This window comes from Rhinoderma darwinii, chromosome 1, assembly GCF_050947455.1.
Source record: "Rhinoderma darwinii isolate aRhiDar2 chromosome 1, aRhiDar2.hap1, whole genome shotgun sequence".
Lineage (NCBI taxonomy): Eukaryota > Metazoa > Chordata > Amphibia > Anura > Rhinodermatidae > Rhinoderma > Rhinoderma darwinii.
The window spans coordinates 91768454-91785648 of NC_134687.1; the positions used below are offsets into that span (position 1 = coordinate 91768454).

Here is a 17195-nt window from a genome sequence, read left to right on the forward strand (position 1 = left end):
TTTTAAGCAAAATCGAATATTTTGTGGCGTTTTTTTACGGCCATTTTTGGAGCTGTTTTTCTATAGAGTCAATGAAAAACGGCTCCAAAAATGTCTCAAGAAGTGACATGCACTTCTTTTTCACGGGCGTTTTTTTACGCGGCTGTTTTTCAAAACGGCCGCGTAAAAAATGCCCCATCGGAATAGAACGCCGTTTTTCCCATTGAAATCAATGGGCAGATGTTTGGAGGCATTCTGCTTCCAATTTTTCAGCCGTTTTTCGGGCCGTAAAACAAGCTGTGTGAAATTCTCATATTTTCAAGAAAATTTCAAAAGGCTAGTTTTACGGGAACCAGTTCAGTTGTGAAGTGGCATTGAGGGGCCTATACAATACAATCCCCCATAGGTCACCCCATTTTAGAAACTGCACCCCTTAAAGTATTCAAAACACCATTTAGAAAGTTTCTTAACCCTATATATATATATATATATCACAAGAATTAAAGCAAAGTAGAGGTAAAAGTTACAAATGTAATTTTTTTTTGCAAAAATGTATACTTAATCCATTTTTTCCTGTAACACAGAAGGTTTTACCAGAGAAACACAACTAAGGCCACATGCACACGAACGTGCTTTTGCGGCCGCAATTCCCCCGAAAATCCACGGGAGAATTGGGCCCCATTCATTTCTATGGGGCCATGCACACGACCGTGGTTTCCATGGTCCGTGCATGGCACAGGAGCCCGGACAGCAGAAAGAACGCCTTATTACAGCCATGTTCTGCAGTCCAGGCTCATTGAAAATAACGGCCGCGGCCATGTGCACGGCCCATGATTTGCTGGCGGCTCGCGGCTGACACTCCGCAGCCGGCTGACCCGAAAATCACAGCCGTGCACATGGCTACGGTCGTGTGCATGAGGCCTTAATATTTATTACCCAGATTGTAGTTTTTAGAAATATCCCACTTGTGGCCCTAGTGTGCTAATGGACTGAAACACCGGCCTCCGAAACAAAGGAGCACGTAGTGGATTTTGGGGCCGCCTTATTATTAGAATATATTTTATTATATTTAAAGGAAACAACCCAAAAGTGACCCCATTTTGCAAACTACACCCCTCAAGGAAACTATTTATGGGTGTAGTGAGCATTATGACCCCACATGTTTTTTTACAGAAATTATTGGAGATAGGCCGTGAAAATTAAAATCTAAATTTTTTTCAATAAAATGTAGGTTTAGCTAATTTTTTTTCATTTCTACAAGAACTAAAGGAGAAAATGCAAAATTTGTAGAGCAGTTTCTCCCGAGTACAACAATACTAATAAACAGCTGTGATAAACAGCTGTTTGGACACACAACAGGGCTCAGGAGGGAAGGAGCGCCATTTAGGGTATGTTCGCACTGTGTTTTTTGGCGCAATTTTTTTTAAGCCATCTCTTCCACCGAAAGATGGAATAACCGCGAGCGTTTTTCTGACGAAAAACGCAGCAAAAGCACGGCAAAAATTATTATTATTTCCGTCTCCCATTGGTTTCAATGGGGTTTTTAGGGCATGTCGCTTCTTTTTCCCGCAAGAGTTTTTTTTGCTCGCGGTAAAAAAAAACGCCTCCATCTCCCATTGAAATCAATGGGAGTCAATTTCTGACATTTTTTGCAGCGGTTTCCGCAGCAAATACCGCAGCAAAAAACTCTGTGTGAACAGGGCCTTAGAGTTAAAATTTAGCTGGGAAACTACAACCCTCAAGGAAGTGATTTAGTTTAGTGAGCATTTAACCCCTTCCATATTTTGCAACTTTAGACCTTCCTGACAGAGCCTCATTTTTCAAACCGGACAGGTTTCACTTTATGTGGTAATAACTCCGGAATGCTTTTACCTATCCAAGCGATTCTGAGAAAGCTTTCTCGTGACACATTGGACTTTATGTTACTGGCAAAATTTGCTCGGTACATCTAGTATTTAATTGTGAAAAACACCAACATTTTGTGAAAAATTGCAAAAATTTGCTTTTTTCTAAATGTAAATGTATCATCTGCTGGTAAGAAAAGCAGTTATACCACACAAAATTGTTGCTAATTAACATCCCCCATATGTCTACCTTAGATCGGCATTGTTTTTTGAACATCCTTTTATTTTCTAGGACGTTACAAGGCTTAGAACTTTAGCAGCAATTTCTCACATTTTCAAGAATTTCAAAAGGCTATTTTTTCAGGGACCAGTTCAGTTGTGAAGTGGTTTTTAGGGCCTTATATATTAGAAACCCCCAATAAGTCACCCCATTTTAAAAACGTCACCCCTCAAAGTATTTAAAACAGCATTTAGAAAGTTTTTTTTAACCCTTTAGACGTTTCACAGGAATTAAACCAAAGTAGAAGTGAAATTTACAATTTCATTTTTTTTTTGTTACAAAAAAAAATGGATTAAAAATTAATTCCTGCAAAACAAAGTTTTACCAGAGAAACGCAACTCAATATTTATTGCCCAGATTCTACAGTTTTAGGAAATATCCCACATATGGCCCGTGTGTGCTACTGTACTGAAGAATCGGCCTCAGAAGCAAAGGAGCACCTAGAGGATTTTGGGTCTCCTTTTTATTAGAATATATTTTAGGCACCATGTCAGGTTTGAAGGGCTCTTGCGGCGCCAAAACACATTTGGGAAACTACACCCCTTAAGGAAATTATTTAGGGGGTATAGTGAGCATTTTGACCGTATAGGTTTATTGCAGAAATTATTGGAAGTAGGCCGTGAAAATGAAAATCTACATTCCTTGAAAGAAATTGTAGGTTTAGCAAATTTTTTCTCATTTCCACAAGGACTAAAGGAGAAAAAGCACCGCAACATTTGTAAAGCAATTTCTCCAGAGTAAAACAATACCCCACATGTGGTAATAAACGACTGTTTGGACACATGGCAGGGCTTAGAATAGAAAAAGCGCCATTTGGCTTTTGGAGCTCAAATTTAGCAGGAATGGTTTGCGGAGGCCATGTCGAATTTGCAAAGCCCCTGAGGGACCAAAGCAGTGGAACCCCCCCCCCCCCCCCACACACACATGTGGCCCCATTTTGGAAACTTTACACCTTGAGGAAATTATCTAGAGGTATAGTGAGCATTTTGACACCGCAGTCTTTTTGAAGAAATCATTGGAAGTAGGCCGTGAAAATGAAAATCTACATTCTTTCAAATAAAATGTAGGCTTAGCTAATTTTTTCTCATTTCCACAAGGACTAAAGGAGAAAAAGCACCACAACATTTGTAAAGCGATTTCTCCCGAGTAAAACAATACCCCACATGTGGTCATAAACGGCTGTTTTGACACACGGCTGGGCTTAGAAGGGAAAGAGCGCTACTAAGCTTTTGGAGCTCAAATTTAGCAAGAATGGTTTGCAGAGGCCTTGTTGCATTTGCAAAGCCCCTGAGGGACCAAAACAGTGAAAACGCCCAAAAAGTGACTCCATTTAGGAAACTACACCCCTTGAGGAATTCATCTAGGGGTGTAGTGAGCATTTTGACCCCACAGGTGTTTCATAGAATTTATTAGAATTGGGAAATGAAAATAAAAACAATTCTTTTTTTTCAATAAGACGTAGCTTTAGCTCAAAATTTTTAATTTTCTCTACAAATAAAGGAAAAAAAGAACCCCAACATTGTAAAGCCACATATAGGGTATTTCCGTACTCCAGAGAAGTGGTCATAAACTGCTGTTTGGGCACACGGCAAGGATCAGAAAAGAAGGAGTGCCATTTGGCTTTTGGGGCACAGATTTTGCTGGATTGGTTTCTGGTCGCTATGTAGCATTTGCAAAACCCCTGTGGGACCAAAACAGTGGAAACCCCCCCAGAAGTGACCCCATTTTGGAAACTACACTACCGTTCAAAAGTTTAGGGTCACTTAGAAATTTCCTTAGTTTTGCAAGAAAAGCACAGTTTTTTTCAATGAAGATTACATTAAATAAATCAGAAATACACTCTATACATTGTTAATGTGCTAAATGACTATTCTAGCTGCAAACGTCTGGTTTTTAACGCAATATCTACATAGGTGTATAGAGGCCCATTTCCAGCAACCATCACTCCAGTGTTCTAATGGTACATTGTGTTTGCTAACTGTGTTAGAAGGCTAATGGATGATTAGAAAACCCTTGAAACCCCTTGTGCAATTATGTTAGCACCGCTGTAAACAGTTTTGCTGTTTAGAGGAGCTATAAAACTGACCTTCCTTTGAGCTAGTTGAGAATCTGGAGCATTACATTTGTGGGTTTGATTAAACTCTCAAAATGGCTAGAAAAAGAGAGCTTTCATGTGAAACTGGACAGTCTATTCTTGTTCTTAGAAATGAAGGCTGTTCCATGCGAGAAATTGCCAAGAAACTGAAGATTTCCTACAACGGTGTGTACTACTCCCTTCAGAGGACGGCACAAACAGGCTCTAACCAGAGTAGAAAGAGAAGTGGGAGGCCCCGCTGCACAACTGAGCAACAAGACAAGCACATTAGAGTCTCTAGTTTGAGAAATAGACGCCTCACAGGTCCTCAACTGGCAGCTTCATTAAATAGTACCCGCAAAACGCCAGTGTCAACGGCTACAGTGAAGAGGCGACTCCGGGATGCTGGCCTTCAGGGCAGAGTGGCAAAGAAAAAGCCATATCTGAGACTGGCTAGTAAAAGGAAAAGATTAATATGGGCAAAAGCACACAGACATTGGACAGAGGAAGATTGGAAAAAAGTGTTATGGGCAGAAGAATCGAAGTTTGAGGTGTTTGGATCACACAGAAGAACATTTGTGAGACGCAGAACAACTGAAAAGATGCTGGAAGAGTGCCTGGTGCCATCTGTCAAGCATGGTGGAGGTAATGGGATGGTCTGGGTTGCTTTGGTGCTGGTAAAGTGGGGGATTTGTACAAGGTAAAAGGGATTTTGAATAAGGAAGGCTATCACTCCATTTTGCAACGCCATGCTGGACAGCGCTTGATTGGAGCCAATTTCATCCTATAACAGGACAATGACCCAAAGCACACCTCCAAATTATGCAAGAACTATTTAGGGAAGAAGAAGGCAGCTGGTATTCTATCACTAATGGAGTGGCCAGCGCAGTCACCGGATCTCAACCCCATAGAGCTGTTGTGGGAGCAGCTTGACCGTATGGTACGCAAGAAGTGCCCATTAAGCCAATCCAACTTGTGGGAGGGGCTTCTGGAAGCATGGGGGTGAAATTTCTCCCGATTACCTCAGCAAATTAACAGCTAGAATGCCAAAGGTCTGCAATGCTGTAATTGCTGCAAATGGAGCATTCTTTGACGAAACCAAAGTTTGAAGGAGAAAATTATTATTTCAAATAAAAATCATTATTTCTAACCTTGTCAATGTCTTGACTATATTTTCTAGTCATTTTGCAACTCATTTGATAAATATAAGTGTGAGTTTTCATGGAAAACACAAAATTGTCTGGGTGACCCCAAACTTTTGAACGGTAGTGTACATCCCTCAAGGTATTCATCTAGTGTTGTAGTGAGCATGTTAATCCCGCAGGTGTTTTGCATAAATTGGTGTGCACTCGATGTTGCAGAGTGAAAATTCGATTTTTTTCCATAGATATGCAAATATGTGGTGCCCGGCTTGTGCCACCATAACAAGACGCTCTCTAATTATTATGCGGTTTCTCCCAGTTTTAGAATCCCCCTACATGGGGCACTAATCTTTTGCCTGGACATTCGACAGGGCTCAAGAGTGAAAGAGTACAATGCGAAATTGAGGCCTAATTTGGCGACATATAAAGTATTGGTTCACAATTGCAGAGGCTCTGATGTGAAGTAATAAAAGAAACCCCTGAGAAGTGACCCCATTTTGGAAACTACACCCTCAAGTCATTTATTAAGGGGTGTAGTGAGCATTTTCACCCCACAGGTCTTTTCCATAAATGAATGCGCTGCAGATGGTGCAAAGTAAAAATGTCAATATTATCCCAGATATGCCAATTCAGTGGCAAATAGGTCATGCCCAGCTTATGCCACTGGAGAGACACACCCAAAAAATTGTTAAAAGGGTTCTCCCGGGTATGGTGGTGCCATTTATGTGGAAGTAAACAACTGTTTGGGCACGCTGTAGGGCTCAGAAGGGAGGGGGCGCCATTTGGCTTTTGAAGAGTAGATTTTGCTTGGTAGTAGTTTTCGTAGTAGGTTGCCCAATCAGTTTTAGAGAGGCCTCACTGGTTTTTGCGTACGGTGCCGCATGCTGCAGTACTTCAGGTAGAGAGGCAGTTAAATCATGGGATGCTGGTGTATAAGTTATCAATGTAAAAGTGATAACCCTGGTCCAGCAGTGGGTGCACCAAATCCCACTAACTCCCAAACCCTAAACCCGTAGGTGTACCCTGAGCTGCTCTCGCACAGCTTGTACATTTTATTTTCATACCTAGTCCTCTTACTGGGCAGGTATTGGCGGAATTTTAGTCTCCACCTAAAATGTACAAGGACTCGTCTATTGCAATGTTCTTTTCGGGGGTGCATGATTGTTTAAATGTGGTGCAAAAATGATCAAGGACTGGGCTGATTTTGAATAGACGGTCATATGTAGGATCATCATGGGACGGGTACTTTGCATTATCATAATGATGCAAAATTTTTTAAAATGACTTCAAAACGTGTCCGGGGCATTGCCATGCGGTAAAATGGGGTGCCGTATAAAATGTCCGTACTACAGTATTGCCTAATCTCTGGCTTTTTTACTAGGCCCATATGTAGAACAAGGCCCCAAAATTTCAGAATCTCTGCTGCCTCTATGGGGGTCCACCTAGCAAATGAGGACTTGTGGTTTTGGGCTAAAAATGGTTGGGCATATAAATATGTCTGGGCCACCATTAAATTAACAAAATCCTCAAGTCAATTTCTGTGAGGCCTACAGTCTCAAACCAAATTCCTGACCTGCCTATGTAATCTTGAATGTGAGGCTCATAATTCTCAGAGGGCGAGTTCCACATGGTATTACTCATTTGGGGGGGGTTGCCTCAGCTGTTGTCCTGAGGCACCTTTGCCGGGGTTCCTCATCACTGGATGAGGATGATGAGGAGGAGAACAAGAGGAGTGGGGCAATTTCCTCTTCTCCCTCGCAGGCCGACTCCTCGGCTGAATAGAGCCTCCTTTGGGATGATTGGGACATCTTTATTATGGGGGGGTATGTAGTGCTTCAACACGTGTAATACTGCATTTATTTTTACAGAGGTGGCTGTGTGTGTTGTGCTTTTACAAGTGTATATCAAATTAAAAAAACGTAGGAAAAAGAAATTAACTGAACTGAACGTCCAATATAAGGTCTCATTCACACGACAGGGTCCGAGTGTCAGCCGGGAAAATCGGCCGTTTTTGGCCGATTTTCCCGGCCAGTTTGCATCCGTTCCGATTCCGTTCCGAGTTGCCGTTTTTACCGGCCGATTTGGACCCGATTTGCATCCGTTTTTTTCCCTGTCCGTTTTAAAATCGGATGAATTTCATTTAAATTTGTTGCCACACACAGCCCTTTGTAGACAATGCCACAGCCCCCCTGGTAGGTGATGCCACCCAGCCCCCTGTAGGCGATGCCACACAGCCCCCTGCAGGCGATGCCACACAGCCCCCTGCAGGCGATGCCACACAGCCCCCTGCAGGCGATGCCACACAGCCCCCTGCAGGCGATGCCACACAGCCCCCTGCAGGCGATGCCACCCACCCTGCCCCTTGTAGGTGATGCCACCCACCCTGCCCCCTGTAGGTGATGCCACACAGCCCCCTGTAGGTGATGCCACCCACCCTGCCCCCTGTAGGTGATGCCACCCACCATGCCCCCTGTAGGCGATGCCACCTTGCCCCCTGTAGGTGATGCCACCCTGCCACCTGTAGGCGATGCCACACAGCCCCCTGTAGGCGATGCCACACAGCCCCCTGTAGGCGATGCCACACAGCCCCCTGTAGGCAATGCCACCATGCCCCCTGTAGGTGATGCCACCCACCCTGCCCCCTGTAGGTGATGCCACCCACCCTGCCCCCTGTAGGTGATACCACCAAGTCCCCTGTAGGTGATACCACCCAGCCCCCTGTAGATTGCACTCACCCCCCCCCCCCTTCAAGGAGAAGTCACTGACTTCAATGTCCATATATCGACAGTGTAGTCACTGACTTCTCCTGAAGAGGAATTCCCTGCCACAAGTCGGGAATTCCGCTTCAGAAGTGAGTGACGTCACTGTGTCCCTATATGGACAGTGTAGTCACTCACTTCTCCTGTAGCGGGATCCCCGGCCATAGAGTCGGGGATTTCGCTGCAGAAGTGAGTCACTTCGCTGTGTCCATATATGGACAGTGTAGTCACTCACTTCTTCTGTAGTGGAATCCGCGGCCATAGAGTCGGGGATTCCGCTGCAGAAGTGAGTGACTTCGCTGTGTCCATATATGGACAGTGTAGTCACTCACTTCTCTTGTAGCGGCATCCCCGGCCAGAGTTGGGGATTCCGCTGCAGAAGTGCGTGACTTCGCGGTGTCCATATATGGACAGTGTAGTCACGCACTTCTCCTGTAGCGGAATCCCCAATCCCCGGCCGGGGATTGGGGATTCCGACTCCTACAGCGAGCAATAAAAGACCCTCCTCCTCCTCACATGCACTCTGCACTGTGAGGAGGAGGAGAGAGAGTGCGCGAGCGACGGTAGACCCGGCCATCACTCAGGACACATTCCGGTGATGGCCGTGTATTACCCGGCCCCATAGACTTCTATGGGAGCCGGGCGGCCGGGCACCCGGCCGAAAATAGAGCATGTCCTGTTTTTTGACGGCCGGTTTTCCCGGCCGTCAGAAAATCGGTCGTGTGAATAGCCCCATTAGGGGTCTATTATTCCTAATGCAGCCGGGTGCCGGCCGATTTATGAACAGCCGGCACCCGGCCGGGAAACCCTGTCGTGTGAATCCCGCCTAAAACTGTAAAAAATTCCTGACACTAACAAATTAACCCGAACACTGGAAAAAACTAAATTGAGCTACAACTGTCGCTACGCTATCAAAAATTTAGTGAACGTCCGTCACTAACTGACGCTGACTATAACTGTGAATTTACACTAAAGCTGTAAAAAAAAAATATATAGCTAAAACTTCAGCTAGATATATTTTGTTACAAAACGGACATCAGTAAACATCTGCTACTCTAACGCCCTATGCAGGTACTAACTACACCTAACTTTTTTTTTCGTTTTATATTTAAAAAAAAAAAAAAAAAAAAAAGCCCCAAAAAAACCTGCGCCAACAAAGTACTACTGAGGCTTATTAAAGACTCAGCACTCAGTGGCCGCAAGGCACACTCAGGTAGATGGTGCAGTATAAAAAAAAAAAAAAAAAAAAAAAGGCTCAAAAAATTAAAAACCTGCGCCAAAAATTCAACACAGATGCGGATCAGTGATGGCAGTGTCACTGATCAGTGGCCGCAGGATGCACACAGTGAATTGGTGCGGGTAGAAAAAGACAAAAAAAAAACCTGCTTCAAAATAATTACCACAGATGCTGATCAGTGATGACGGTCACTGGATTTGGCCGTAGGTCGCACACAGGGAGACGGTGCAGAAAACAGAAAAAAGTCCTGTGCCAAAAATTGAGCACACAGGCCGATCAGTGATGGCGGTCACTGAACCACACTCAGCGGCCGCAGGGCGTAAAAAGGGGGAGGATGCAGACGACTGAGGATTGCAAGACCAGAAGGCCTCAGAACCGGTAAGTATTGGCTCACAGAAGGTCACACCAGCTCTGTTCACTGTTCCAAACAAGAATAAGACAGGAGGAGCTGGTGCAGGGTGTTAGATGCACCGCCATGGTTGCGATTGGTCGGTCTATGCAAACCACCAATAGTAGCGATAGGGGTGGGGGAGGGGGACAATCGCCACCTTCTCATCAATACATGGTAGGGATTGGTGTTGTCCTAGACAGCACCAATCACCACCATATCACTGTGCCACAGTCATTTGTTACAGCCACAGTTGGCTGGTCTGAAATCACAGGCCAATCGCCGATGCGGGTAGGGGGGTGCAACACCACCCTGGGCATTGAGTAAAGATGGCTGCTGTTAGGAACAGCAGCCATCTTTACTTTGGAACGGTGTATTTCTAGACAGTAACCACCTCCATGTTTGTGGTATGGATATGGCAATTTGCGGGAAGAACTGGCTTTCCATGACGAATCCATACGACAGATGTCGGGAAGGGGTTAAGTGGATGACCGTATGTATGCTTTAATTGAGAATATTAAACAATTACTGAATGTCTAATAGACTGTAGACTGGAACAGATTCTTAAAGAAGTCCTTCAGTGGAAACAACTTTCCAGGTCTGTATTCCCCCCGACTGTAAACCACACGCTACTCTTATGTATACTGTACTTACTTATTGAACTGCCACCTCGTCTGTGCTTTAAAAAAGCCTCCATCTTGATTCTTAGATTTCCCCAGCTTCCTCTTTGCTTTGAAATCACTCCCATGATGCTTCAGCACAGCATCACATGACCAGCTAAAGACCATACCATTTCTGCAGGCTGGGGGACACTGCGATTATGATACTCTCTATACTCTTCTAAATAAGAAACCATAAGTATACAGACAAAGAGGCTGCACTATATTCTTCTACATTATACCTGTGTGACAGGAACCAAACTAAGTATCAGTGGTAGAAGTTTCTGTCCCCCCTGTGCAAAACTAGTGTGGTACAGGGACTGCTGAAGCCTGTGATGGGTGACACACAGATCTCCATAGAAGTGGTGAAGCCTGTGATGGGTGACACATAGATCTCCATAGAAGTGGTGAAGCCTGTGATGGGTGACACATAGATCTCCATAGAAGTGGTGAAGCCTGTGATGGGTGACACACAGATCTCCATAGAAGTGGTGAAGCCTGTGATGGGTGACACATAGATCTCCATAGAAGTGGTGAAGCCTGTGGTGGGTGACACATGGATCTCCATAGAAGTGGTGAAGCCTGTGATGGGTGACACATAGATCTCCATAGAAGTGGTGAAGCCTGTGATGGGTGACACATAGATCTCCATAGAAGTGGTGAAGCCTGTGATGGGTGACACATAGATCTCCATAGAAGTGGTGAAGCCTGTGATGGGTGACACACAGATCTCCATAGAAGTGGTGAAGCCTGTGATGGGTGACACATAGATCTCCATAGAAGTGGTGAAGCCTGTGATGGGTGACACAGATCTCCATAGAAGTGGTGAAGCCTGTGATGGGTGACACATAGATCTCCATAGAAGTGGTGAAGCCTGTGATGGGTGACACATAGATCTCCATAGATACAAGTAGAGAAAGCGTGTCACCGAGTCTGATTCACACTGCTGCTAAGCAACCATCCCAGTCTGATATATAGAGATAGAAGCAGCAAGGAGAAAGTCTGACACATGGAATACCATAATGATTCACATGGGAAAGTTTTGTTTTGGCCGGAGTGTCCCTTTAATGTGTCCAAATACTACAACAGTTAGAATAGATGACAGAGGAAGTGGATATTTTGCTCCAAAATTTTAAATGCTCAATTTTACCACAAACTATACTTTGTCAAGCTCAGGTTTACGTGGCATTATAATGTAAGAGGGGACAGGTAACCTTATATCAGGAACATTAGGGTTTCTGTTTTGCGTCCGTTTTTCATGCGTCGCAGTTCCGTGTGCCATCAGTGTTTGTTCCGTGTGCCATCAGTGTTTGTTCCGTGTGCCATCAGTGTTTGTTCCGTGTGCCATCAGTGTTGGTTCCGTGTGCCATCAGTGTTGGTTCCGTGTGCCATCAGTGTTTGTTCCGTGTGCCATCAGTTGTTGATGTCAGTGTTGGTGCACATCTCTTTATGTATTTATTTTTTCTCTTCATTTCTTATGAACTTGTGCATGAATCACGGACAGCACACGGATGACCTCATTGGGTGCGTGATCCGCAAAATATTCACAAGGACAGGACATGCAGTGAGTTTCACTCAACGGAAACACGCTGCATGAAAAACACTGCATGTCTGAATGGCCCCATTGAAGTGCACAAGGCCGTTGTTTTAACGGCTGTCACACGGACCTATTCAACGTTCTTGTGAATAAGGCCTTACATTGAGAACACCATGAATACAACCAAATGCTTTAAACTAAATATTGAAATCTAAAGTGTGACTCACTTAATATTCCTTGTCTCCATGCTCTCTGTCCATAGAAGTCCAAAACACCGTTAGGGGTCTCCAAAGGATCTGGACTGGGATATGCTACAGAGGGCTAAACATGAAATATATGTAAATATATAACATTTAAAATGTTTTACAATAGTACAGAATGATTAAGGCAACATAGAGGGTATGAACCGTCAGTGATCGAGGTCTATAAAAAGGATTATAGCACGAATAAGGGACTGTGCACTCACTATACTAGGTCCAATATTTATCACCTATAAGTAAATGGCCTGCAACATCTCCAATTGCTTATAATAGACATTGGTGGAGCTTATCTACGTCTGCATCTGAAAGATGCCTTTATGATATACAGGAGTTGTCCCGAACTAGAAGAACATGGCTATTTTTTTTTTTTTAAATAGTGCCACACCCATCCACAGGTTGTGTGTGGTATTGCAGCTCAGTCCCATTCACTTCAATGGAGCCAAGCTACAATACCATACAACCCATGGACAGTTGTGGCACGGTTTCCTGTAAGAAATCAACCATGCTTTTCTAATAGTGAACAATCTACTTTATGAATGATATAAATAAGATAAAGTGCAAGTAGACTTACATCGTGATTACATAGAAGGCCTGCAAGGTGCTTGCGCTCCTGGGCATAATATGCAGCCTGCTGGTAGTAGAATCCAGGATTTTGGGTTTGAATGGCAGTCAGCCCAAGCTTTATAGCCTCATCAAATAAATCTCCAAAAGCCTGGAACCTTTAAGAAAAGAATAAAAATAGATGAATCTCCACCTTTAGACCAGAATAGAAGACATAATATGTCAAATCAAACAGCTAAAGAAGTCATTTAGAAAAGTCCATACTGCTTAGACATCCAGGCCGTGTGCTCGAACGCCAGTTCAGCACTGCCGATCTTCTTCTTGCACAAATCAATGTGTTTTCTGAACTGTGCAATGGCGTCTAAGGGAGTGTTATGCTGGAAACACAGACGACAGATCTACAGCAGAAAAAACAAAAAACAGAAATAATGAGCGTTAGAAAGACTCTCAATAAAATATTATAAAATTATCTATCAATCAATAACATCATAAAATGTGCATATTGAAAAAGGTACTTACTATGCAACCAAGAGGTTTACTTAAAGGGAATGTGTCGCTAGAATTATTATTATTTTTTTTAGTTAAACAGTTAGGCCTCATGCACACGACCGTATTTTTTCCCACCCGTAAATACTGGCGTAAATACGGGTCCGGTGTCACACGTATTCCACCCGTTTTGCACCAGTATTTACGAACCCGTGCTCGTAAATATGGGTCCGGTGTCACACGTATTCCACCCGTATTTACGAGCACGTTTTTGGCGGCAAAATAGCACTGCACTAATCGGCAGCCCCTTCTCTCTATCAGTGCAGGATAGAGAGAAGGGACAGCCTTTTCTGTAATAAAAGTTAAAGAAATTCCTACTTACCCGGCCGTTGTCTTGGTGACGCGTCCCTCTCTTCACATCCAGCCCGACATCCCTGGATGACGCGGCAGTCCATGTGACCGCTGCAGCCTGTGATTGACCTGTGATTGGCTGCAGCGGTCACATGGCCTGAAACGTCATCCAGGACGTCGGGCCGGATGTCGAGAGGGACGCGTCACCAAGGCAACGGCCGGGAGACCGGACTGGAGGAAGCAGGAAGTTGTCGGTAAGTATGAACGTCTTTTATTTTTATTTTTTACAGGTTTATACTGATCGGTAGTCACTGTCCAGGGTGCTGAAACAGTTACTGCCGATCAGTTAACTCTTTCAGCTCCCTGGACAGTGACTATTTACTGACGTCGCTTAGCAACGCTGCCGTAATGACGGGTGCACACATGTAGCCACCCGTCATTACGAGAGCTCCATAGACTTCTATGGACTGTCCGTGCCGTTATTACGGCCTGAAATAGGACATGTTCTATCTTTTTCAACGGCACGGGCACCTTCCCGTGAGAAAACGGGAATGCACCCGTCGCCAATAGAAGTATATGAGCCCGTTATTACGGGTCGCGATTACGACCCGTAATAACGGGAGTTTTTACGGTCGTGTGCATGAGGCCTTAGTATATGATTACACATTGTTCTAATTTTTTCACAAGTCAGGAAATATTATAAATTAGATTCTAATTTATAACATTTCCATGTGCTGGTCACTAGAGGGAGCAATTCCCAAAATTGCAGCATTGGCATGTGGTAAAGCAACCTCATTGCTTTATGCTGCAAAATTGGAGAAGACACACTCGCTCTAGTGTCCTCACACAATGCCCCCTCCTTTATCCTAGCTAGTGCCAGGAGAAAGGAGGGGGTTGAATGTTCAAACCTCCTACACTGTGTGCCGCCATTTTTTGAGCGGATGCACAGTGTAGTAGGCTTATCGACACATACAGAGATGAAAAAAAAAATGGCAGCCCCCATAGTGAAGTAAAAGTTAAAAAAAAGAAAAAAGTAAAACACAAAAACACAATAAATAAAATTTATTTTAAGAACACACTAAAATCAAATTTATATAAAAAACAAATATTTTCGCGACACCTGTCCTTTAAAGGGGTTTTCCCATTAGGGACATTTATAGCATATGCACAGGATATGTCATAAATGTCAAATAGATGCAAGTCCCACCTCTGCGACCCGCACCTTTCTCTAGAACGGGGCCCCCTAAACCCCGTTCTACCTCTCTGTGTTGTGGCTAAAGTGTGCGATTCCCGACCATGAAGAAAAAAACCAGCGTAGCTCGCTGAGATATTCCGTAAATTCCATAGAAAGGAATGGTAGCTTCGTAACTGCCATTCACTATTATGGGAGTAACGAAAACAGAGTAGCTCAGCGAGCTATGTTGTTTTCTTCTTCAGACGAAACACAGAGCGGTAGAACAGGGTTTAGGGAGCCCCGTTCTAGAGAAAGGTGCGGGTCCCAGGAGGTGGGACCCGCCTCTATCTGACATTTATGACATATCCTGTGGATATCCTCAGCAAAAGCGTGGTGAACAGCAGCATGTCTCCCAAATTTCAATCAATATATTCTTTTATTGGTCAAACATCCAGTAAAAAATGGCAACATTGCGACCCGTGACAAGTGGAGGGTCTTTCTCAAGCCTAGAAAGACCCTCCACTTGTCACGGGTCGAAACGTTGCCATTTTTTACTGGGATGTTTGACCAATAAAAACATATTGATTGAAATTTGGGAGACATGCTGCTGTTCACTACGCTTTTGCTGAGGATTACATTACGTCAGACTGGGTTTGTCCGATTTGACAGCGTGACACCGCTCCTGATATCGGGATTTGCGCTGCTTCAAATATTGCATTTTCTTGGATATCCTGTGGATATGCCATAAATGTCTCTGGTGGGAAAAACCCTTTAACTGCAAACAGTGTTTTATTCATCCTTAGTAACTAGAATGGTCAGTAAACTAAATATTCGCATCTAATAAGCAATGTTACCAAATTATTCTGATCATTATCCTTTACAGCATTTCCAAAAGAGCACAGCCCTAACAGAAAGCCATTAAAGTTCTCAAAGGGGTTATCAACCAAGTGAATGGTAAATCTGAATGGTTATACGGAGTTACACTCTATAAGAAGGCGGCTTCATAGAACATCCAGGGTCCGTGGCATACTCCAGGGGTACATTATGGTGTACTACATCCGGTTTTTACTGTAATGACATGCTTTGCGGCTTCATAAAAGTGATTGAATCCTTATATTGAGAACTAAATTTACTAAAATACTGAAAGATCTATTCCTGGCGGTCCCCATAAAAGTGCATCTATAGATGCAACATACTTTACTCATTTATTATGATGCGTTATGTACTTTTAACATTTAAAGGGCCACTCCAGGTAAAACTAATACACTATGGTACGCCTATACAGCAGGGCCTAATGGGGCAGTGCATGACTCAGGGAGTGAAAGAAATAGAGAAGATATGCACATCCCTCGGAGTGTCCCTTTAAATTCTTTGACCTGTCCTCTTACACTTCTATAGCACTGTGCTTTCCTTTCCTTAGTTGAAGCCAAGTTATCGTATCTACAATTGGCCAGTGTTTATAAAAAACAACCTAAAAGAACAATTATAAAAAGATAAAACTATAATTTATAACTGATGTTAATCGTTCGTGCTGCTGTGATCGGCACGATCAGTAAATGTTAATGCTGCTCGTGGCGGTAATACGGTCTAGTACACGCCTCTTGGAAAGCCAAAGTTAGGCTATGAGGATCGTCAACTGCCGACAGTGAGCAACGTCCTGATGGAAACGACCATCAGATCCTTGCTGCACAACTTCTCAATAGCGGAGTGGGTATTAGTGGTTATCATTTCCAGAAATACAACAAATATTAGACCAAGATAATTCAGAAATAAGATGTAATTGAGGAATAGAATCCAAGAACTTCGGTTTTTGAGGTCTTTTTTTTAAATTTAGAATTAAATGCCTTTTAATAAATACCCTTCAACTAAACGAGAAGCAATGTTTCAATGTTTAAAGAGGCTCTGTCACCAGATTTTGCAGCCCCTATCTGCTATTGCAGCAGATAGGCGCTGCAATGTAGATTACAGTAACGTTTTTATTTTAAAAAACGAGCATTTTTGGCCAAGTTATGACCATTTTCGTATTTATGCAAATGAGGCTTGCAAAAGTACAACTGGGCGTGTTGAAAAGTAAAAGTACAACTGGGCGTGTATAATGTGCGTACATCGGGGCGTGTTTACTACTTTTACTAGCTGGGCGTTGTGTATAGAAGTGTCATCCACTTCTCTTCACAACGCCCAGCTTCTGGCAGTTCAGCACTGTGACGTCACTCACAGGTCCTGCATCGTGTCGGCACCAGAGGCTACAGATGATTCTGCAGCAGCATCGGCGTTTGCAGGTAAGTCGATGTAGCTACTTACCTGCAAATGCTGATGCTGCTGCAGAATCAAGTGTAGCCTCTGGTGCCGACACGATGCAGGACCTGTGAGTGACATCACAGTGCTGCACTGCCAGAAGCTGGGCGTTGTGAAGAGAAGTGGATGATACTTCTATACACAACGCCCAGCTAGTAAAAGTAGTAAA

At 43.7% G+C, this 17195-nt stretch overlaps 1 protein-coding gene across 2 annotated transcripts in view; it reads right to left on the reverse strand.

Annotated features, from left to right (window-relative positions):
- Positions 1–17195, reverse strand: part of TRAPPC11 (trafficking protein particle complex subunit 11) — a 52519-nt gene that overhangs the window by 24051 nt on the left and 11273 nt on the right. For both annotated transcript variants that reach the window (XM_075860201.1, XM_075860202.1), the window contains exons 9-11: positions 12985–13118; positions 12731–12878; positions 12127–12220 (exon numbers count right to left, since the gene is read on the reverse strand). In XM_075860201.1, coding sequence (XP_075716316.1) covers positions 12127–12220; positions 12731–12878; positions 12985–13118 — 376 coding nt within the window. The remainder of the gene's footprint in view (positions 1–12126; positions 12221–12730; positions 12879–12984; positions 13119–17195) is intronic.